The following is a 17047-nucleotide window of genomic DNA, read 5'->3' on the forward strand; positions in this document are numbered from 1 at the left end:
CAACTCACACAAAGAAACTAAAGAAAATGTTGAGAAAAAGAAATAATCAGTTCTTATAGCACAGATGGAACAATATTCAGATTCTTAGTTAATCTTTATCATCTTATTACAAGCCAGAGCCGCCATCATCATCACAGAGATATGAGTGAAGAGAAGCAAACTCTCCTCAGTTCTTACAGCACTTTGAGATAACACACATTAACTGGAGCAACAACAGGATGTGACTTTGTGTTAAATGTGTGATATAGAGGAGAGAGCTGTTGTATTCAACATGAAACACCAGGGGGCGTCCTCACTCCATTTAATGCAGAGCTGTTAGCTGTGCTGATCACATTTCAATGTTCTGATGAAGATATCACATCAACACTTTATAGAAACACACTCAACAACATTTTGTCATGTTTCAACATTTGTATCAACTGTGTGAAGATGTTTTCTACACTGTCTGCTCTCTGTCATGTTATTCACTTACATTTCTTCTTAAGCAGTCACTGTTCACTCTCCAGTACCCCTCCCAGGGCCTCCAAAAAGGCCGGGTACTCTGCACTGCTGTTTAGCCCATAAGCCGAAAAAACAGTGAGAGACTTATCCCGGCCTGAAAGAGCAGGGAGGCGACCCTCTCGTTCACCGGGGTGAACTCCAGCACATGGGCTGAGCTGGGGAGCTATGAGCAAGCCCACACCAGCTCGCTGCAAGCAACTCTAGAGTAAAAGAGAGTCCAGCCTCTCTCAAGGAGTTGGGTTCCAGAGCCCAGACTGTGCGTGGAGCTGAGCCCGACTATCTCTAGCGGGTACCGCTCAACCTCCCGCACTAGCTCAGGCTTTAAACACTTAAATCAAATCACAACATTAGAAACTATTTGAAAATCTGTTTGTATTCAGTTTTAAAGGTTGGTTGTGTTACTCACCTTGTTGCCATGGTGACGTCTGGTGTTGGTGTCTGAAGAAACAAAATCAGAACCAGAACTACATTTAATTCATCTGTAATGAAGGAAACTAACACAATGACATGATTCAACACAATTACAATCAAATGTCCAACAGTCTTTAAAAAGCACTTTCCTGACAGCAGACTGAATCATCGACCTGCTTCATCATGTAAATGAGCTGATGACAGATGATATTCTACTTTATTTATGACAAACTGACACTTTCTTCTTTTAAATGAACAAACAGGATCAATAAATAATGTCTGTCTTCATTCACTACCACACAAAGTCTTTCTGAAATAAGCTCCATGAGGGAAACTGAAGCGTGACTTCAGCTCTCTACAGTCAGTTCACCATTTGGTGTTCTGATCCAGATCAGAGTAGCTGAGACACTGAGGCTGTCGCTGATGCTGCTGTTTTATTGGTCCTCATAGTCCTGGAATACTGTGCTGTGATTGGCTGTGACTAGCAGCACCCTCATTTACATAATGAAGCAGAAATACATTAGACTCAATTAAAAAGGAAATCTGGAAATAAAGTTCAGGGAAAATAAATAAGGCTAAAAATACACAGAGAGAAGCACAGATAGATAAATTCATATATATATTTAGAATTAAATAAATGAATGAGTAAAATAGAAATTAAACATGGAAGTATATTAACAGCAGTAAATACAAAGATTAATAAATACAGAAGAAAATTTAAATGTAAATATGCATTTTGTCATATTTGGTAAATTAATTAATGTCTGCATTTAGTTATATTATTAATTATAATTTATTTATGTATTTATTTTGGATGTTAACAGTTTCATGTACAACAAACACACGGAATGTATCAGTCAGTGCAGATCCATTAAAACTGGTTTTGACTAAAGTTGGTTTCTTACCTCTGTTGTAGATTCAGGAGGTGGATCAGTGAAGGAAGGTGGATGTTCCTTACTGTTCCTTCTTGGTTCTGTTGATTACATTTTCAGGAAGGTTCCCTGAAATTAAATGTGTGTTCTCTGTTCTCCTCTGCAGAGTCAGCTGGGTGACAGCAGGAGAAGTATTCCTGTAGAAGAAGATCATTTAAACATTTTATTTCATTTTAGTCCTCTCTCCTACTTTCTATTTCAACAAAGCCATTTCAGATTTGTCTTACTACATCATATTTCATAGCCTGCTCTGTGTGTGTGTGTGTGTGTGTGGAGGCAGAAATGCAGCAGTGTGCAGATTATGATTTTCTTATTGGCTGCAACTTTAATTTGGCAACAGAATCAATATTGCAGTCGGACGTCGTGAAGGTTCTGACTGTCAGACCTGAAGTATTCTAAGTATTATTTTAAGAGTTGATTATTATATATCCTGCACATATTAAAGTATTTCATCATTCAATTTCCAAAGTGTTCTTACCTGTTGATGACTTCTTGCAGCCGTCTGATGCTGAAGAGGGACACGGAGCAAACAGCAGAACTGCAGCAGGAGGTAAACAATCTGTGGTCACATGATTTCATAGAAACACTGTGACTTCAAACCATCAATAAAACAAGTGGTGAAGGAGGGTAAGAGTTCACTTTGATAAGATAAGACACATCTTTATTGATCCCTGAGGGGTAATTCAGACACTGCAGCAGCAACAGTCCATTAGCTGAGTTAATACATCCAGACATGTAAACTTCACATTGCAGACTGATTGTTTCTGACATGTCAGCTCTCAAAAATATCACTCACAAGTTGTTTTTCTCTAAATCATAAAAGGAATGTAACCATCATGCTGCCACTGGCTGTGATCAAGTGTTCCACAAAGCTCCTGATGAAATGTGAACAAACTACATATCTCAGGTGTATTCACACACACAGGCCACCAATGCTTTAATAATGAGTTATCTTGTTCCAGTTAATACACAGACTGACCTGCAGCCCAACACCAGTCTCAGCTGTGGTTTTATAAATATCAGATTATTGTGATATGATTCTACTGCACAGTATGGATATGACCGTAAAACATGGATTAAAACAAATGTTTCCTGATTTTACCAACTCATCACATGTTGCATGAATTTATTATCAATTAAATAACTTCCAGACTTTATATTAAATCAACTTAGTTCAGGCTCTGATATTAAAACCATCAACTATAAATGGTTTGTTATAACAGACTCAGGTAACTCCACCTCCATCTGAATTTGTCTCAGACTTTGTACCTGATTCAATTTTATACTTGCCATTAAACTGCAGGTCAGATCATTGTATAGTGTAGGTATAAGGAAGTAACAGCAAGATTTGACCAGTAACCTTCATGATATCATAAAGTGATCAACTAATTTCTTACGTCTGTTTCTGATGTTGCAACTGTCACAACCCGGCTCCAAGCAACCAAAATTTGGCGACTCCACCTGCAGCCCCAGACGTGCTCCCAAGGTAACTGCTTTAACCACTTTCGTCACCACACTATCAAAGCCCCCCCAAACAAACCCCAAAGGGAATTCGCTCTTAAGCCTACCCAGGGACAGAACAGCAGCAAAATCATGGCTGTGCACAGAACGACCAGAACTCAATGCCACAAACTCGATGGCAAGCCGTTTTAACATTTAATAGCTAGGCTGGATATGTACTGCAGATATCTGTAATTCAATTCTTCCTCATCAAAAAGAACATTTCAACTATCCAGAATTACATTCTTCCTAGGCCAAATGACGTCACTTTTACTATTCATGCGTAATGGGCTATCATTTTCAGATATCCACAATTACATTCTGGATATCTGCAATTGAATTCTTACTAGGAAAAACTCACATTTTAGATATCTTCAATCCAATTGTTACTGGTCATTATTTTCATTTCAGATATCCAAAATGAAAAACTATTCCACGTATCCAGAATGTAAATTTGAATACATTGTGACTAGTGAGGTATCTGGACAGCAACACATTCGGGGCCTTTAATTCAACTCAGTTTAAATTTAACCTGTTCCTCCTTGTGTAAGTTAAGGAATGTAGACAGTACGGGGCCAAGGGACCTTGGAGGCAGCATTCAGCTGTGTGTGGGTCAAAAGTTAGGAGGAGACAAGGCCACTATAGGGACTAAAACAGAGCCTGACTCCTATGTCAGGTGGAGGAAGATATCTAAACGTGTACATCTCCAGAAAAGGATAGAGAGATCATTTAGGTAATTTTGGAGTACAAGACCTAAGGAGGGACAGTAACAAATTAGCCATTTATGGGAGATGAGCAGGGAGATACACCACCTCCTTTTCATGTCGATTAGATAGATGGACCCTCTACCCACCACAGTGACCAATTAGGAGTAGGCAGGTACAGCCCAAGGGACTTTAAGAAGGCTCCTACGAGTGGAGAGGGAGGGGTGGCACTTGGTAAACCTCCTAAGAGCAAAGGCTGAGGTTTTTGATGGAGCAGAGGGCAAAGCATTTTGGCATTGTTTTGTCCACAGATTTGATAATATCAGAATGCGGCCGCTTCTGATCCGGACTTAAGGTGCTAGATTTGGTTTTAATAAAGATTGCTCTATTCCACCCAGCCTTGCCTCCACAGACTCCTTTTTACACAAACTACATGCCGACACCTTTGAGAAGAAAAGCCCAGAAACTACACTAGTAAAAATGTCATTATGGATTTCCACAATATATATACACAGATGTCCATAATTTCATTTTTCCAGTCATAATAAGAATTGTGGATATCTGTAATGACATTTTTACTAGTCACAATGTATTTTTGGATATTTAAATTTACATTTTGGATATACAGATATCTGTAATACATATCCAGTCTAGCTATTAAATGTTAAAACGGCCACTTATAATTTTCAAGGATTTTTAGATATCTTAAATGTAGTTTAGATCAAGTTGTAGATATCTTCAAATAAAATTTCTACTAGTAAGAATGTTATTGCGGATATCTTTAATTACCATTTTGACTAGGAGAAATGCTATTATGGCTATCTAAAATGTAATTACAGATAGGAGTGTGGTTCGATTAAATGTTAAAACGGCAAACTCACCATCATAACTAGCTTGACTACAACACATACCTGAAAACAAGGCATTTTACTCAGTGGGCTACAACTGCTTACATTTAACCAAAACCAGCACAACAGATTACTTACCACTCTCCTCACTTGTCTCCCAAATGATTAGTTGCCACCCATTCACAGAAACAAGATGCACAACCTACTACCTGACCCTCGACGTCACGCAGACATTACACCAGGAAATCACAATCTCCGCCCACTTCAACCAGCCGAGCAACTGTGCTTCAAAAACCGGGTCAATCAACGACTGAACGAGCCCCCATCTGTCACAACTCGGCTCCAAGGCTGTGCCAAAGTAGGGAGACAAAACACCAGCTGGTTACTAGCAAGCAGTATTTTATTGGTCTCCAACAGAAAACAATCAAGGAAAACGTGTAAAGATCAGTATCAGTAATGCAAGCATGTATGTGCAGATCCAAAGAAACGAAAACGTGCTGTCATCAGGCCTGCCGGTGAGCAGGGATCAGTTCCAGGGAGAGAGGCCGTCCGCAGAATGAGGTCATTATAGACAGAGCACCTGCCCCAGGTGTTACTCATGCAGCTGACGACCCTCCATTCAGCACCTGTAAGATACAACACAAAAGCAACAGGGACACCTAGTGCCTGGATGGAGGGATCGTCACACAACCTTATTAAATAATACTCACCAGCTGTGATGATTTTTGAAAAAAGGACCAAAGACTGGAAGTTGACAAACAAAGACAGAAATCAAGAGCAGAAGACTAAACTAAGTTGAAACAGAAGCAGCGATGCATCCGAGACACAAAGAACACAACAGGGAAAACACTGGAGTCAACATACAAAGATTAAACAATGTGTATAATATACAATGAGTCTTCATTTTTCAATTATTATTATCATTATTTTATCATTTTATTCAATGTTTATGAGACCATTCCCTGCACAGTGAGAGCAACTTAACCAGAGCCAGAATCCTTGTTTGTGTTCACAGACTTGGCCAATAAAGCAGATTCTGATTCTGAGTCTAAAGAACTGGTGAATAAGAAAAAGAAGGAATAGACAACGACAGGAACTGTGAGAAAAAATAGTTTGTAATCCAATACAACAGTTGTTCAGCTTTTGATTTAGTCAGTTTTTGTCAACGCTGACAGAAGAGCAATAATTCTACTGTGTTTATCATTGGAGGAAGTAATGTACAGTGTTTTAATGGAGCACAATTTTAAAAAGGTTTCCTAATATTCTGTCACATGAACATTTAGTGACAGCATGATCCTGTCATGTGATCTGCTGCTTCAGTGCGTGTTACTAACTTTGTGTGACTACTGGAGAAACATACAAACACATGATTCAGAAACATATAAAAGGAGAATACTTGACGATTATCAATAAAGCAAAACATTTCACAAAACACAATATAAATGTTGAATGTTCAATCTAAATTTATTTAGATTTAGATTTATATGTAATATGTAATATTTACATTTAATATTTATATTCAAATGTATCATTTGATTTAAATTTAACATTTGAATTTATATCTAACATTTAGATTTAAGATTTAAGATCTGATTTAATATTTAACACTTAGATTTAGAATTTGTATTTAGATTTAACATTGACATCATGTTTGTTTTTTTAAGTTAATATAACAAAGTTCACAAATTTTGCTGTAAATCTGGTCAAAGGTGGATGAAAAAATAGGCCTACATGGTTTTTTAAACATGGTTTGTTGCTTAATGTGAAAAGTTGCTGTTTATTTTAACATGCACAACTTTACAATCGGTGCCCCATGGCGTCATGTGTCTGTCTGAGAGCTGATGCAGAGCTGATTCTGAAATAATGTTTTTCTTTATTGATCTCAGTGAAGTATTCTCCCTTTATCTGTTTCTGAACTATTTTTGATAACATTCATTCATTGATTCATTAATTCTGTCTCCAATAGTTTGATAACCAAAGAATGAATTCATGCCTCATCATTCATCCACTCTAGCTGTTCATATGTAAATATGTTTATATGTTAAATGGTCCTTATTCATCATCCATCTCTTATCATTTATTCAAAAACTTGAATTGAGTTGTTGTATCTATTTCTATTTTATGATCAGATTTACATTTGATGTGATTATTTTCCTGCTAATTAATCAGTTGATTAACCACCTAATGGAGGTGGTGCCCTTCTAATGAGGGCTTCATAATGTTTCATACATGTTGTGTGAACGTTACATTTACACATAAAAGTAAAGCTCAATCTGATCATCAATCACAGACAAACAGAATCAAACAGAGCTGTTTGAAATAAAACTTTATTTATTGAGTTTAAATGTTCATTGTTGACACTGGAAATACAGTTTGAATTTTCTGTCAAAAATGTCTTATATGAAATATCATCAACATTTATCATATCAAGTCTCTGAAATGTGACTGTTGTTTTTTATAGTTCAACAATTTATTCTGACCAGTGTTTTGTTTCCCACATTATTATAAAAAGCATCAGAACTAATGTAATAATAATTAATGATTTATTTATCTGACACCAAACTTTCCCTCTCGTATGAAACAACATGTTTAAAGGTGTAACGTTGTCATGGTAACTGCTCCTGAGGTGAACCTGTGAGGTCTCTGCTGTGTTGCCAGGTTTGTGTGTTTTCAGTAAAATGTGGACTAGTTTAGTTCAGTAGAGTCTCATCAGTCCACACAGCAGAATCCCTTCAGTAATGCAGTGTTGGCTCCCTCTAGTGGTCACTACAGAAAGCTTCTTTATGGAGCCAGAACTGTGACTTTAAAATTTGGCATCCAAAAAAAAAGAAATTGGCATTGAAAACAAAACCAGTACTGAAAAAAGAAACATTGTCATTGAAACATTTGTATTGAAAACAGTTGTATTGGCATTGAAACAAGTATTGGCACTGAAAAAAGAAAGTAATTCAAATAATAAAAGTCTGAAATTCTTTCCATTTTATTTTATTGGGATTTTTTTGTATTTTTCAATGACAATCTTCAGATTTTTTCTTCATGTCAGTTTTTTTTCAGTGACAGATTTTTTTACAATGTCAGTTTATTTTTAGTGTCACTAATTTCAGTTTCAACTTTCTGTCACTGTTTTGGCGTCGAGAGGGAGGGGCCTGATGGGAGGGGCAAGTAGAGCGTGGTTTGCATATAATTTGAGAAGGTAATGGCAGCAGCCTGCGGGAAGGCGGGGCTAGACCGTCCAGCCACAATACACCATTTTAGGGCCCGTGTGCCGGCCGTCCAACTACCTCGCGGACTTTTCTTCAAGCTCTCTCCTGATGTGCCCAAGTCTCTGTGTATCTGGTTCTGTCCCGGAGCTCCCGAGCTCCGGTCTCTACATGCATATGGAGTGTGGTAGTAGTACCGGGGCGCCGAGCACGGAGCATTAGCCACAGTTAGCACAACAGTAGAACAGCCTGTTGCTCCGAGCCGGGGCTGCAGCGCCAACTGCAGCGCCCTGGTCTGCTCCCCAAGCTCTGTGCCACCGCACCGGTACTACTACCACACTCCATACACATATAGGAGTGGGGCTCGGGAGCTCCGGGACAGAACCAGATACACAGAGACTTGGGCACATCAGGAGAGAGCTTGAAGAAAAGTCTGCGAGGTAGTTGGACTCTGTGTTGCCCAGAGACGGCCGGCTACAACAGTATTGTGGCTGGACCGTCAGAGACAGTCAGAGGAGGAGTCCATGTTGAGGTTGATGGACGAGCAGAGGACAGAGGAGGACATGTTTGAAGAAGATCTCTTCCTCTTGTTTGCTGCGTCTCGATCTGTCCTCCACCCATCGATCCTCCTCCTCTCTCCGTGGACCACAATCTCCTGCCGCTGATAGAGTCGAGAGAGGCCACCTGGGGCCCCCTAAAGCTCCTCCCCCTCCTCTCCATACCTGTTATGATATCGTCTTATGTGTCGCTCTTCTTTGCTGAACCTCATCCACTTCCTCTTTCCTGTTTACTCTCCCACACCGTGTGGTTTTAATAACACCCATCCTCTTTCTTATTCCACTCTCTCCTCTAAATGCACGCTTTCCTTCCTCTTTCATCATGTCTTTGTTTTCTCCTGTGTGTGTGTGTGTGTGTTTTATTCACATGTGGAGAAACAGCTGACTTTCATCTTCAAACTCTTCTTTGCTCACCATCGTCTCTCTCTGGCGAACAGCGTCCTGCAGAGTCTCTTTTCTTTAATAAATTACCCAGCGGGTGTGTGAGCATGAGTGCGCGCGCACACACACAGTACAACCATACAGTGATGGAAAAAAATACTTAATCTTTTATTTAATAAAAAGTACATTATTAGCATCAATATTTATCTAAAGTGGAAGAATTGCAGAATTGCAGAATAACAATAATGTAAATATGTCAAATAAATGTAGCAGAGTAAAATCCATCCTCTAGTACCTTGTACCTTTAAACTGTAGTATGACAAGGTAACTGAGTAAATCTACCTGGATACTTTCCACCTCTGCAACCGTGCATCTGTGTTTGAGGAAACATTTTGGAAAATGTGACAGAAATACATGAATTTCTGTGTGTGTGTGTGTGTGTGTGTGTGTGTGTGTGTGTGACAAACACTGATATATCTGACGCTACACTGCCACCTTGAGGAGAGGAGGTGTCACAGCATGTTCTCAGCCAAAAATCAACAGTGGTACAAGAAGTACTCTATTAAATCAATAAGTACACAAATAGAATCAGCTACATGCAGTAAAAGTACGCGTTGTGCAGTAAAGTGTGTGTCTGTGACTGATATCTGATTCTGTGTGACATCATCAGATTGTTCAGACTGAAGCTTCGCTGTCGGAGCAGCACGTACGTATATTTCCTATAGAAACATCAGTGCAGGAGAACGTCCTTGTTATTAGAAATGTTCTCTGTGTGCTGCTTCATTAAAAGTGTGTATTGATGAAGGTAATCAGCTGTTTGGATCTTAATGAGGAGAAGGTGTGACTGATTGTGTGTGATGTGGTTCTGCATCTCAATCAGTGAAAAAATGACTGGAGTTTGGTGTGTCAGTGTTGCTTCATAAGCCCAACACTCAGTGGTAAATGGACATTTACTCTGTGTGAGTTAAGATCATTTTCAATACTATTTACACTCACACATCACTTTCATAAGTTACAATCTTCTCCTGCATGGTTCATCAGCCAAGGAACCACCAGCAACTTTTTATCAAAGAATGGTAATGTTGAACTGGGTCAACACAGATAATTTGACATCAGTTGAGTGATGCTTCACACAGACTCAGAGTCTTTGCATGCAACTGACCATCTTCTCCTCACGTCACACGCACACACACCTGTGTAGAGTACATGTTAGTTTGATTGTGTGTTTTCATCTTTGTGTTAAATAAAATACTTTTGAAACTTCTTGCTGTGTATTTAATTTTGTACAAGAGTGAATGTCACAAACCTCTACACTGTCAAGAACTGCAAAATCCTTCAACCATTACAGCTGTTATGGTAATTGTGTTTGAAGTTATTAAGTTAATTATTCATCAGAGTTACAAACTGATAGTTTAGTACTTATTTGGTAAATTGGCTCTTTTCCCTTCTTCAAGGGTGTTGATCTAATGTAAACTTGATGTTATTATGTATCATAATTGATAATTATCCTTGATAATCATTCATTGATATTTCTCGCCAGATTTAACCCAAAATTTGGCGAACCCTATTAATGTTGAATGGAACACTGTACATGGTGCCCCGTATGGGGCAACACGCTGTTAGTCATCATTCCAAATTGCTCAATATAAATTTCAGCATGTTTTTGATGATGCTTGAATTTGAGATTCACATCTTGAACTCTTTCGCCAAAAGTCTTTACATGTTACCCCAGTAGAGTACTACAGGAGTAGTTGCTGATTTGTAGTTACAAACAGTTCCAGTGTGATGCCCGAACCTTAACTCCTCATGAGGTGAACCTGTGAGGTCTCTGCTGTGTTGCCAGGTTTGTGTGATTTCAGTAAAAGTGGACTAGTTTAGTTCAGTAGAGTCTCGTCAGTCCACACAGCAGAATCCCTTCAGTAATGCAGTGTTGGCTCCCTCTAGTGGTCACTACAGAAAGCATCTTTAATGAAACCTCAGTTATAACGGTGCTGTGTGAATCTGTGACAGACTCAAAGTGTTTCAGAAACAAAGACAAACAGACTGTAGTTGCAAAAACCAGTTTAGAGTTTCTCCTTTAACCCTTTAACCCTCTATTGCCTTTGTGTTTGTACCACCTGGAGACTGTGGGTGATGCAGTGTCAGACTCACAGTTTGTGTCAAAAAACATTCAATGAAAGAGAGTTTGACTGTCCACTGTTGCTGGTGCTTTATTGTAAATTAAATAAAATACAAAATAAAATGCAAGCAGTTTAAAACAGGCGCAGACACGATGCACAGCAAGCTCACAGACTGAGGTCAAGTTTTTAAAGGTGGCACCATCAGCACCTGTTGAGGATGCACACTGAAAAAAGAAAGGATGTCACAAAAATACAACAACTATAAGTCAATCATGTAAAACGTAAAACACAAAGAAACTAAAGAAAATGTTGAGAAAAAGAAATAATCATTACTTATAGTACATATGGAACAATATTCAGATTCTCAGTTAATCTTTATCATCTTATTACAAGCCAGAGCAGCATCATCATCACAGAGATATGAGTGAAGAGAAGCAGTCTCTCCTCAGTTCTTACAGCACTTTGAGATAACACACATTAACTGGAGCAACAACAGGATGCAAATGATTTCACTCCAGCTGTTGTTGACCTTTCTTTACTTGGTGGTTACATGTTCTTGTCTAAAGACACTTTGTTCTTCTCTCATCCAAATGTCACAAAGTGTCAAACATCCAGCAGCTGCACCTTAAACTCCTCCACACATACATCCTGCTGTTATTAACACCGTCACAACACACAGGAAGAGGTTTAACCCCCTCCAGGCTAAACTCCTTTACAATGACTTTACTTCTATTTAGTTTCACAACAACTTATACAACATTATAATATCATGGTGGATATATAAGACACATCTATTCAGACCAGCAGGAGCATATACATGTGAGAAAAAGCCTGATTATATTGGAGAGAATCATGATTATAACAGCAATGTCAGCACAAATAATAATTGTGAGATCTGACTGAGTTCAGTTTGTGATACAGGACAGGGAGCTGTCATACCCGACATTAACCACCACCAGGAGGCGTCTTCAGTCCAGAGCTGTTCTCAGCACCAGAACATGATGACACAGCTTTCACTGATGCTCATCTGACAGTGAAGTAACTATTGATTACTGAATCAATCTACAAGAACAAACAGGTTACAGACCACAGAGGGCGCTGTCTACATGAAGTACACATTTAACTAGTGATTACATGTTCATTTCTCATGTAGTGAGTAAGATCGACATTATAGAAAAACATTATAAAAAACATTATAAAACCTTTAGTTGTCAGCAGTGTTCAGCCTGTTTCCTCCACGGCTGTTGTCCCTCACTCATCTGCTTCTTCTCCAGCTGCTGCCGCTCTGGTTCTTTCATCCACTCGACTCTTCATCTCTTCCAGTTTCTGGATCTTCTCTTTGTCTCCTTTCTCCTTCATCTTCTCAATCAGGAAGTCTAAGTGGACATGAGAGGACAGTGAATCCACATTCAGGGCGATCTGCTCCAGATTGACAACCTGCTGGAAGGATTCATCCAACATCTGATACTTGGCCGCTGTCACTTCCTCCATTTCCTTCTCCAGAGTTTCCAGAAGGCTTGTTGTCTTCTCACAGTTGGCTTTACTCCGTTCATACTTTTCTCTCACATCTTTCAGGTCCATCTGAACTTTCATTGTCTTGTTCACGTAGACCTTCTTTTCTTTCTCGTGATCTGACACAGGACACTTCTTGGTGCACACGATGCAGCCGCCTTTTTTCATGACATCACACCATTTTGGACTCAGAGCCAGTGTGCACGGGTCGTGGCAGTTCTCCTTACAGACTTTACAGCAGGTCGCTCCTTTCTTACTACTCTCCTTTTCCTTATAGGGCACATCGATTTCTATAGTGAAGTTCTCATTGTTCTTCATCTCCTCTTCATGTTTCTTCAGACCATCGTGAGTCTGTTGGAGTTCTCTCTGTTTCAGTTCCGTCAGCTCGATCCTCTCCTGCAGGTTTTGGATGCAGGCTGTCAGTCTGATTCGTGTGTTCAACACTTCAACAGTTGTCATCAGCTTCTGAGGGGCAGCTTCGTCCAAAAAGTCAGTGAACTGACCCATTTCATCTGTTGTTAAGTCCCATGAGCTTTTCAATTGGTCCTGATTTGTCTGTGTTTTCTGTTTGCTCTGACAGTTGTTGAACAGAAAATGAGCAGGTTGATTATTTTCATCTTTGGAACATTTGATGTTTGCAGCCTTGAGAGCTTTCAGGGTGTTTTCAGGTCTCAGACCATCTGAGTGTGTGATGAGGGCGACGATGTTCTGCTCCATGTTTTTTCCAAACAGAGACACCACTGAATCAAAGACGTACTTCAGTCGATCGTTCAGACGATTCTCAGTTGCTTTCAGCACCAGACCCACTGCATTAATCTCATGAACTCCATCATCTGAGCGAAACAAGTCAAATAATCTTTGACTGATGATGTCTTCCTGTTCGATCCCTCTGTTATATTCATATCCAGGAGTGTCGATGATGGTCAGAGAGTAGGGCAGAGTTTTACCTTCAAATTCAAAGATCTGGTACACGATCACATCTGATGTCTGACTCTCTGATTGGTTTCTCTTCTCCTCTACAATCTGAAACCAGACATCGTCCTCCCACTCTACTCCCATGGTGTAGTTGACCAGAGTGTTGATCAGAGTAGATTTTCCTGCTCCTGTTTCTCCCAACAGTAAGATGGTTCTGTTTGACTGGTTCACATCTTTTTTACCAAGAGTCATTCTTCTTAGAGTTCCAATCTCTTCTTTCTTTGGTCTCAGCTGGTAGACAGCAGGAGATCCTGATTGGATCAGATCACTTTTAGAGACGATGTCCTTGTTTTTCAACAAGGTGTTCGTTTTCCTGCAGAGGAACGAGATCATGTACACATTTAATTGCATGTAAAGATTCAAGCCTTCCGTCCTTGTCAACCTCAAACATGTTAAACAAGAAGAGCAGAAGTTCTTTGGTCCAAACATGTTGCAGCTGTGTGTTAACGCCACTTCAACAGATTTACGTAATGTATGAAACAATAAACAGGACATTCTGTTTTAAAAGCAGCACTTTAAGTTTCATTAAAACATATAAACCTGTATTAAAATATTGATTGCACATTATAATGTAGCTGTATTATTAGCTTCACCTGCTCGGTCAGTCATTCTACAGTCAGTGTTGCCTGCTGCTGTCAGAGAGGTGTGACTGTGACTATGTGTGTCATTAAGGTTGCAGTCTGTGGTGGTGTTGGACCGGACTTCATCACACTAACAGGTCAGAATAATGTTCACTTACTTCATTGCTGCTCTGGCAGCTGCCGTCCGTTTGTACCGCAGCGCTCCCACGACTCCTTTGTTCACTCGACTCTTCATCTCCTCCAGTTTCTTGACCTTCTTTGCGTCTCTCTTCTCCTTCGTCTTCTGAATCAGGAAGTCCAAGTGGACATAAGTGGACAGTGAATCCACATTCAGGGCGATCTTCTCCAGGCTGATGACATGCTGGAAGGTTTCCTCCAACACCTGATCTCTCTCTCTCTGAAGTTCTTCCATTTCCTTCTCCAGATTCTCCAGACGGCTCTCACAGTCTCCTTTACCTCTTCCATACTTCTCTCTCATATCTTCTATGGTCTTTCTAACTTTGCTTGTCCTCTTCTTCTCTGTAATGGGAGCGGGTGCAGGACGCTCCCTGGTGCTGGAAGTGGAGACTTCGGGTTCCTTGTTGAACAACCCACACCCCCACCACCTGTTTCCACCTGTGACAGGTACTCTGACTGTGTTGTCCTCAGCCTCCTCTTCAGTAACATTTCCATTGTTCTTCATCTCCTGCTTGTGTTTCTTCAGAGCTTCCTGAGCCTGTTGGATCTTCTTCTGTTTGAGTTGGATGGTTTCAGCTCTCTCTTTCAGGTTTTTGATGCAGGCTGTCAGTTGGAAGCGTGAACTCAGGACTTCCATGGTCGTCGTCAGCTGTTGAGGTGGAGATTTTTCCAGAAAGTCTGTAAACTGACGCAGTCCGTCTGTTGTCGGTGTATCTGCATGTTGAAGCTCTTCTGTGTCCCGCGTCTTGTCTGCTGTCTGGAAGTTAAACAGGAAGTGAACCGGCTGATTCTTTTTGTCTTTGGCACACTTAATGTTTGCATCCTTGAGGGCTTTCAGAGTGTTTTTTGGTGTTCTTCCATCGGAGTGTGTGATGAGGGCGACCGTATTCTTCTTCATGTCTTTTCCAAACACAGACAACACTGAATCAAAGATGCACCGCAGTCGATCACTCACTCGATTCTCAGTGGCTTTCAGCACCAGACCCACTGCATTCATCTCATGGATTTCGTCTTCTGAGCTGAACAAGTCGTATAAACTCTGACTGATGATGGCATCTTGTTCAATCCCACCAGTTGCTCCGTATCCAGGAGTATCGATGATGGTCAGAGAGTAGGGCAGAGTTTTACCTTCATATCCAAAGATCTGGTACACGATCACGTCGTGTTTCTTGGATTGACTTTTCCTCTCGTCCTTTGCGATCTGAACTGAGATGCCATCCTCCTCCCCCAGTCCCACGGTGTAGTTGACCAGAGCGTTGATCAGAGTAGATTTCTCTGTTCCTGTGTCACCAACAAGTAAGATGGTTCTGTTTGTCTTTGCAGGGTCTTTCTCACCAACAGTTATTCTTGTCAGCGCTCCAGACTTCTTCTTCTTGTGTTTCAGCTGGTAGACAGCCGGAGATCCTGAACGGAGCGAACTGCTTTTAGCGATGATGTCTTTATAGACTGATGGGATGCTGTGGGAAAAACAGAAATCCAATGAACACACACACATTCTCAAATCAACAATCAACTAGTGATCAGTTCAGCCCTCATTCTTCAGGTGTGTTCAGACTGAACACAAAGTAACACAGCAGCATAGAGATGGGTACCAACCCGAACCCTGACCCATTCTCCGGTGTTGATCTACATGTCAGTCGGGTACTTTAATAGAACTCTTATTGGATCTTTATGTTGTTTTTTGCAGAGAAAATCAATTGAACACATTATGAACAGGATGAACATCGTTTTTCTAAATCGTAAATGCTTTGTGTTGATTGTGTGGCCTCACTGATGATTTTTTGTTTATCTTTTGAGCAACTAAACAGAATTCAGTTTGTACAAAGTCTGTAGTTTTTACATCACTCAAAGAAAAACTGGTGACTTTCTTACCCGGCACCTTGAATGGCTTTGAGCGTCAGAGACTTCAGAGGAGGTCCAACTGAAGCTGGAGAGTGATTCTGGTCACACACGTCTTCACCTGATCCTGAAAACAAGGAAAACAAATCATGTTTAGTGGTCATTTATGGGTCATATCCCGCCTGGACTACTGCAACGCAACTGCACCGTCTACCTCCAAACACAGGTCAGCCAGAGCACTTCACTCTTCTACATCAGCTGGCCGGCTGGTACCGCCATCGCTGAGAGCAAACAAAGCTGCTCAGTGAACCAACGCCCAGTTCGGGCTGTGGGAGACCTGGATGGAGGCCTAAAACTCCTCCTCCTCCTCATCCCTGACCTGAAGCCTTTCCTGTGAAATGTTTTGTGTTGTCAGGCTTCAGAGACAATGACAACCATGATCAGTCAGCTGTCACATCAACTTTATCAACTCCATGAATCAGCCTCGAGCGTGTTCATACAACAGGCTGAAAACATCTGCCGGCAGCGGAGCAGAATATATTTACTGAAATTACTTTCAGAGAAAACTAATGGATGAATAGAAGCAATTAAAACACCCACAGGGTACAAAGACTAGATAAAGAATCAATGCACAACACAAGTCAAACTTTTACTTCTTTGTACTTTCATCCCTGACAGTCACCAGAAGGTGTCAGTGTCTCAGTGCATCTCTGTTGTAAAATGATATCTGACAACTCAAACACACCAACAGGGCTTCAACACTGCAGCCAACAGCTGGTCGTCCTCACAGGTCAGCTCAGAGTCTCCAG

At 40.4% G+C, this 17047-nt stretch overlaps 2 protein-coding genes and 1 long non-coding RNA gene across 3 annotated transcripts in view; all 3 read right to left on the minus strand.

The window, feature by feature from the left end:
• Positions 1 to 875: 875 nt before the first annotated feature.
• Positions 876 to 2388, minus strand: LOC115592724 (uncharacterized). The gene is made up of 3 exons (XR_003986204.1): positions 2323 to 2388; positions 1818 to 1981; positions 876 to 939 (listed from the first exon to the last, which is right to left on the minus strand). It is a non-coding gene; the product is annotated as an uncharacterized LOC115592724 (long non-coding RNA).
• A 9121-nt stretch (positions 2389 to 11509) lies between these two features.
• On the minus strand, positions 11510 to 15070 carry LOC115592669 (uncharacterized). The gene is made up of 2 exons (XM_030435704.1): positions 14381 to 15070; positions 11510 to 13954 (listed from the first exon to the last, which is right to left on the minus strand). The coding sequence occupies exons 1-2, from the start codon at positions 15034 to 15036 to the stop codon at positions 12406 to 12408; spliced, it is 2205 nt and encodes a 734-aa protein (XP_030291564.1). The 5' UTR covers positions 15037 to 15070; the 3' UTR covers positions 11510 to 12405.
• LOC115593034 (uncharacterized) overlaps positions 15045 to 17047 on the minus strand; it is a 4803-nt gene continuing 2800 nt past the window's right edge. The window contains exons 3-5 of the mRNA XM_030436347.1: positions 16272 to 16365; positions 15086 to 15856; positions 15045 to 15048 (exon numbers count right to left, since the gene is read on the minus strand). Coding sequence (XP_030292207.1) covers positions 15045 to 15048; positions 15086 to 15856; positions 16272 to 16365 — 869 coding nt within the window. The remainder of the gene's footprint in view (positions 15049 to 15085; positions 15857 to 16271; positions 16366 to 17047) is intronic.

The sequence above is a fragment of the Sparus aurata genome, chromosome 12, assembly GCF_900880675.1.
Source record: "Sparus aurata chromosome 12, fSpaAur1.1, whole genome shotgun sequence".
NCBI lineage: Eukaryota > Metazoa > Chordata > Actinopteri > Spariformes > Sparidae > Sparus > Sparus aurata.